The 6,510-nt window shown below is 59.8% G+C and overlaps 1 protein-coding gene across 1 annotated transcript; it reads right to left on the bottom strand.

The window, feature by feature from the left end:
• Positions 1-750: 750 nt before the first annotated feature.
• Positions 751-6,510, bottom strand: LOC131482206 (very-long-chain 3-oxoacyl-CoA reductase-B-like). The gene is made up of 11 exons (XM_058674380.1): positions 6,334-6,510; positions 5,887-5,933; positions 4,568-4,643; positions 4,351-4,461; positions 4,208-4,278; positions 2,188-2,232; positions 2,055-2,089; positions 1,850-1,931; positions 1,488-1,553; positions 1,119-1,268; positions 751-985 (listed from the first exon to the last, which is right to left on the bottom strand). Exons 1-11 carry the CDS (start codon positions 6,491-6,493, stop codon positions 881-883), a joined length of 948 nt encoding a protein of 315 aa, XP_058530363.1. The 5' UTR covers positions 6,494-6,510; the 3' UTR covers positions 751-880.

The following is a 6,510-nucleotide window of genomic DNA, read 5'->3' as shown; positions in this document are numbered from 1 at the left end:
AGCTCTCATGGGACCAGTGGTTGCAACCACCTGGCCCAGCCTGTCCTACACCCATTCAGGCTCTGAGGTTGGTTCAGTTTCTGACATGAGGATGTGTGGTTCATTCTGGGCTGATCCTGCTGCTGGTGTGAGGAGTGGCTGCAGCCTCCACACCAGGCTCTTCCAATACTTCATGGGAAACACGGCCTATGAAAGCCTGTGCAAGGATCCCACAGGTCTATGCACCAAATAAACACCTCCTCAGCCCAATTCCCTGTGAGCTTTCAAATGATTGCTTTGAAAAGCAGAGGGATAGAAGGAGGGGAACAGAGAGAGAAAGATGTTCCAGCTGCTGGCTCTCTCCCTGATGGCAGCCACAGGCCCAGGCACGGGCAGGGCCTCCATCTGGCTCTCCCACGTGAGGGGCAGGGGCCCCAGGTACTTGAGCCATCATCGGTGGCCATCCCAGGTGCACAGGTAGGGAGCTGGACCAGAGCACAGCAGGCGGTGCTCACACTGGTACTGCAGTCCAGGACGGCTAAGCCAGCCGTGCCCCAATGCCAGCCCTGAGCTCAAGCTCTCTGAATGCCTTGTGCACTTTGGAGGGGAGGTGTGGTTCCTATTTTTAATACATATAGACTGCGATTGCGATTGTGATATAACTCACAGAGCAGAAAATTCACATTTGACAGAAGGCAACAGAAAGGAATTAGGCGCTGTCCGGTGAGGTACATTTATTTACCGAGTTCCCCTGTTGGCTCCCAGGACGTCAGTACACACCTTGGTGTTAGAAGGCTGAGTGCCGTGGGCTTCCTCGTCTGTGTCCATGCGGGAGAGGCCTCTGGGAGCACAGCCCACACCAGCCCAGCTTTCCAGAGCGGCAATGTCTCATGGCACCTGCTCACTTGTTATCTTCCTTTAATTTGTTTAAGTTCTGCTTGACAAGCCGGTATCCCCACTGAGTGTGTAGAAGCCACTGGGGCATGAGGAAAGGCATCAGGCAAACCTGGGGAGGATAGGAGCCAGGTCAGCTCTTTGTGCTGTGCCTCCTCGGCCTCTCTCCTCCTCTGGACCACTCCCCTTCCACGGGGCCAGAGGACCCTGCCAGCCACCACCCGCCACCCGCCACACTGCGGCACCTGCAAGGCATGGCTCAGGCAGCCAGAGACGTCAGACGACAGGCCCAGGGTGTCCAGCGCCTCCCGGGCAAAGTCTTCAGACCGCATGACCAGGAGCCCGGGTTTGAAGCCATTGGCCATGTTTGTGGCGACAATAGCGGGACTCACGGTCTATGGGAATGGAACAGGGGAAGCCAGGGGCTGTGTTCATTCCCTGTGCCATACACCTTCCTGCCCAGACACCACAGACACTCCAATGCAACAACCCTTTCCAAAAACCCTGCTTCCCACATGACACAGAGCCTGTGGGAATCCCCTGGGAACCCCTTTCTCCTTCACCCCCTCGGACCCCTTCCTTCTGAGAGCCCCCCCACCCCTCCAAGTCCGCACCTGCACGGTGATGCCATAGGGGCGGTACTCTGTGGCCAAGGCGTTGGAGAAGCTTCGCACGAAGGCCTGAGGAGGAGGACAGGGACGGTGCCAGGAGCCAGAGCCTCCCCGAGGGCAGGACAGGGATGGCCTGCCAGCCCACCCTGGCCCTAGCCCTGCCTGCTCCTAGGACACACTGTGACTACCAAGGCCAGCACCTCACCTGCTTGCCTGAGGCCCCTGTGTCCCACACCTCCACTCCTCCTTGCACCTGCTCTCAGCCCCCAGCAGGACCCGCTCCCAGTCCAGGCCTTCCCAGCACCCCAGGCACCTCTTCTCTTTCATTACATTAAGAAAACCCAGGCTGGGCCTCACATGCGCACCTTGGACGCAGCATACATGTTAAAAAATGGGACACTCCGTAAGCTGGCCACCGAGGAGATGTTGATGATGACGCCTCTGCGCCTGCGTGGGGAGTAGCAGCCAGTGGGGACAGGGACAGGGTGGCACACAGGGTGGCACAGCACACAGGGGGTCAATCTGTGCGTTGGGGCTGGGACATAGCCTGGGAAAGGTGCTCATTCCTACCTGGTGACCATGCTGGGCAGGACGACGCGGGTCATCTGTGGACAAGGGCGGCAGAGGCTTGTCCCGGCCCAAAGGCCCCAGCCCTCCTCCCCAGCCCTCTGCCCTGCTTGGTGCCCGGGCCCGGCCCCCTTACCTGGACCACTGACATGATGTTGCAGTTCACCAGGTCCGTCATGCTCTGAAGTAGAAGAGAGGAGAGGAGAGCAGGTCACCCCTCCCTGCACAGGCCCCCGGGCTCCCGCCTGTGCTCAGTCTGGCTTCAAGCAGCTACTGCAACAGCCTGCACCCATGTCCCGTCAAAGAGCACCCACTGGGACAGAAGGCGCACACGCCTGCTCACCCTCAGCTCCCCTGCTAGAACCTTCCCCTTCCTGGCTCCTTGCCCATGAGCGAGCCTCACAAACACTTAGGAAACAATGGAACTGAAAGAGGAGCTTCCTTGGGTACACATAATTACAAAAAGGCAAACACAAAAAGGCAAACACAATTTCTCCGCAATGCACCTTTCTCAGGCACTGGCATTTTTATGGTGTGTGTTTATTTCTCCCTGTACGGCACAGCTTCAGTTCGAAGGGGTGACAGGAAAAGAGACCCTGCATCCACTGGCTCACTCCCCAAATGGCCACAGCAGGATGCAAGTGGAACAGCCGGGATGCAAACAGGTGCCCTAATGGGAAGCCGTGCTGGCAAGGGGAGGATCAGCACGTTGCTCAGCCAAGAGCTTCTTCCGGGTCTCCCACGCAGGTGCAGGGTCCTTCCCTGTTACCCAGGCCACAAGCAGGGAGCTGGATGCCAAGTGGAGCTGCTGGGACATGAATCGGTGCACCTGTGGAAGCCTGGCTGATCCCAGGCAAGGACTGAGCCACTAGGCTGTTGGCCAGCGCACTCAAAATAGACATGTTTCAACAAGAATTTACATGTGCCAGGCCCAGTGGCCACACTGCAAATCCTCCCCTTTACAAGCACCAGATTCCCCAGCAGCGCCTTCCACGTCTCTCCTCTTTCTGGAACCTGCCTTTCAAACTTCAATCAATCAACCTTTACCAGCCAAGGTGTTTCTCGCAGTGCTGGGGCAGGAGCTCCAGGAGGGCCATCCTCCTGGGCAGCCATCCATGAGGTGCAACCAGCTGTTGGGATCAATGCTGGCAGGACTCTGGGGTCCCACTGGACACTTACAGGCCTCAGGGCTCCCCGCTGCAGGGCAATGCACTACAACAGCTTCCAATGCAAACACAGGAAATGCACCCCCATGGAGCTGCCTAGGGACACCCTGGGAAGTGGCAAATGCCAGCTCAGGTGCTTGAGGCCCCGCTGCCATGTGGGGAACCTGAGGGTGTTCCTGGCTCAGGACTGCAGCCTAGCTGGCCATGGTGTGGCCAGCCACCCTGTGGGCAGAGCCTGGCACCTCAGACACCTCTGTCCCACTGTCCCTCCTTCTCTGTCACAGTGCCTTCCTAACAAAAGATAACTTCTTACAAAGAGACGAGCACAGCCACTAGCTCAGAAGGCCCAGCCCTGACTCTCCCATACACAAGTGAATTCTGTATGCACAGGAGCTATGAAAAGACAGTGCTGGGCAGAGTGCTGAGTGTCCACACAGAGAAGCAGGCAGGTGACCCCGGGCCAAACACATCCCAAGGAGCACGGAACAGCCACATGCTCTAGAAGGAAGGACTGATTTCCCAGGGCAGAATTGTGTTAAAAAGTAATAGTGTAAAAGCAGAAAAGCAATCGAGGAAGACAGAGAGAGATGCTATGACTGCTCTGTGCCTGCAGTCCCAGCAGTGGTCAGCATGGGGCGCTGAGAGCAGGAATCCCACGCAGGGGGCAGGACCCCTTGAGCCAAACTGCTCCCTCTCAGGCTGCCATTAGCAGGTAGTGTGTGGGGGTCAGCAGGCAGAGCTGGGCTAGAACCCACGCACTCCCATCGTTGGGAGGACGTGGGCGTCTGATTCGCCAGGCCCGTCGCCCTGCCCCGTGGGGTCGTCCTGTAAAGCCGGCAACGCAGGGCAGGGAAGGTCGTGAAGGGCTGCCATGGGCAGTGGGCAGCAGGACAGCAGGCACCTGCCAGCAGCCGCGAGGCGCGCGCGTTCCGACAGAGGGCAGCACAGAGTCGGCGAGCAGAGCAGGCCGCCCAGTAAAGCTTCACTTACTTGTCCAGGGTTCTCGCACTCCAGGGTCCTCTTCAACTTGCTTTCCCCGTAAACCATGCCCACGTTGTTTACTAGGCGGGGAGAGCACAGAGGGGTCAGTGGACAGCGCGGGCAGGGGAGGGCGAGCTGGCCTGGCTGCGCACCCAGGACTCCTATGTCCAGGTCCTGCAGTCCCGCCGCGATGTCCGTGTAGATCTCTGGGCCCCGGGTGAAGTCAGCCTGGATGACTCGAGTCTGCCGGCCATGCAGCCGCTCTGGCAAGGGGAAAGCGAGCAGGCCAGGCCCTCAGCTGGCCACAGCCTGCACACTGGCCGCTGGCCTCCAGCCCTGCCCCGCCTTTGAGGAGCCCCTGGCTCTCACCGATGTCCTTGGCCTCCTGCTCCAACTTGCTCAGGCTCCGACTGATGAGCACCACGTTGAGACCTCTCCTGGCCAGCTGTGCAGGGGTACAGGGAGCAGGGTCACCCACTTACTCCTCCTGCCTGCGGGGCCACCACGATCCAGGCTCCCGCAGCAGAGGGGAGTGCGGGGTGAGGCAGCAGCCAGAGGGACAGCTGCAGGAGGGCAGCCCATGGCCCTGAGCCGCAGCCCCGGGACAGCAGGGCTCCTGACACTGTGAGCTCAGAGGGGACCTGCCCTGCCATCCCAGTTCCTCATTGCCCTGCGCATGCACGTTCCACAATGGAGTGACTGGGTTCAAGGGCAGGCTTTCTCCTGTTCCAGCCTCCTGTTCCTGCACATCCAGGCAGGCAGCAGGTGGCTGATAGATTCCCAGGGGGCAGAAGTGGGTTGTAATGGTGTCACATCCGAGACAGTGTCTGTCAGCTTGGCTCAGAGGAGATGCTGGCAGTGTGGCAAGTCTCACGGTTTCAGACACTCTCTCTCTCATCCATTTCACAAACACTCAGCTTCGCACCTGCCGTGTGGGCTGCCCCCGGGACACTTGGCACTGCCCACGATCCTGGAATTAGCCAGTCTTTTCCTGATACACCTTCTCCACAAGCTCTCTGAAGTCTCTGTGTTGGCATAGATTGCTAACACTCTGGACACTGAAATTAACCAACCTTTCCATTTCATTTTCCATCCAGCCTTGGAGGACCCTCTGTCTCTCAGCCTGTGAGTCTCACAGGTAATACACCTGAGCCTAAGCACATGCTGGCACGAGTCCTGGGGCCCTGCCACCCCCACAGTGCTCCTGGAGCAGGTCGGGACTCCTGGCTGTGGCCTGACTTTTTGGCATATTTTACTTGAAATATAGATAGACAACGATGTTGGGATTTTTTGCAGAGCCCATGGCATCTGGCACAGGGCTGTCCCAAACCTCACAGTATGTGGGAATGCGTGGCTGGCAGTGACCCAGCACATTGAGGTTGACCACTGACTCTAGGCAACCTTGGCCGCAGGAGTGGGGAGCCGGATACTGGGCCTGGGCACTCGCGCTTGCGTCACCAGCACCACACCTGGCACCTCAGCTGCCTGGACGGACAATGGGAACAGTGTGAGTGACAGGAGGACCTGGGTTGCCATGGTTGCACTGTGGGAGAGCAGCAGTGTCCTGGCCCAGGCCTGTCCTCACCCTGAGCAGGTCAAGCTGGGGTTGTGTCCAGTGGGGAAGAATCTGACCCCCAGAGAGCCTGCAGGAGCACCCCACCCTGCCCCAGGACACCCGGCCTGCTTACCTCATGCGCGTAGGCCCTGCCAATGCCCCCAGTGGCGCCAGTTACCACTGCCGGGGAGTGGAGAGAAGGAGGTGAGCACGTCCCCATGCCTCTCCTCCTCCCTTCTCCCCTTCCCCCTTTCACACTCCCTCCTGCCTCTCCACCCTCCCTCCTGCCCCTCCACCCTCCCTCCTGCCCCTCCATCCTCCCTCCTGTCCCTCCACCCTCCCTCCTGCCTCTCCACCGTCCCTCCTGCCCCTCCACCCTCCCTCCTGCCCCTCCACCCTCCCTCCTGCCCCTCCAACTTTCCTGAGACCCGCCTTCCCTCCTCCTGCCTCAGCAGCCTCCATGTAGCCGCTCCCTCCCAGGAGTCTCCCCACCATGTCCCATTCAGGGCCCCTCACCTGCCTCCTGTCCTCACTCCTGTGTCCTCACACCCCCTGGCTTGGGCAGTGCCCTCACTCTCACCTGCCCAGGCTCCCTGTGCCCGAAGCCACGGGGCACCACGGCGAACCTGGGGCAGCAGGTAGACGTACACTCCACGGGCCACCGCCCACATGGCTTGCAGCAGCAGCCACACGCAGGTGACGGCCCCCAGCGCGCTCAGCACATCCCACCTGGACTCCATGGCGGCCAGCACCAGAC

The sequence above is a fragment of the Ochotona princeps genome, chromosome 16, assembly GCF_030435755.1.
Source record: "Ochotona princeps isolate mOchPri1 chromosome 16, mOchPri1.hap1, whole genome shotgun sequence".
Lineage (NCBI taxonomy): Eukaryota > Metazoa > Chordata > Mammalia > Lagomorpha > Ochotonidae > Ochotona > Ochotona princeps.
The sequence above is the reverse complement of the archived record's forward strand: the minus strand, read 5'-3'. Positions and strand labels throughout refer to the sequence as shown.

Bases quoted from the DNA above. Each gene is read 5' to 3' on its own strand.
- LOC131482206 (XM_058674380.1), bottom strand. From the start codon at position 6,493: ATGGAGTCCAGGTGGGATGTGCTGAGCGCGCTGGGGGCCGTCACCTGC. The intron at 4,462-4,567 runs GTGAGAGCCAGG...TCCCCTTGCCAG, and splicing joins GCAGGAGGCCAAGGACATCG to AGCGGCTGCATGGCCGGCAG. The intron at 2,090-2,187 runs GTAAGGGGGCCG...CCTTGTCCACAG, and splicing joins ACATCATGTCAGTGGTCCAG to ATGACCCGCGTCGTCCTGCC.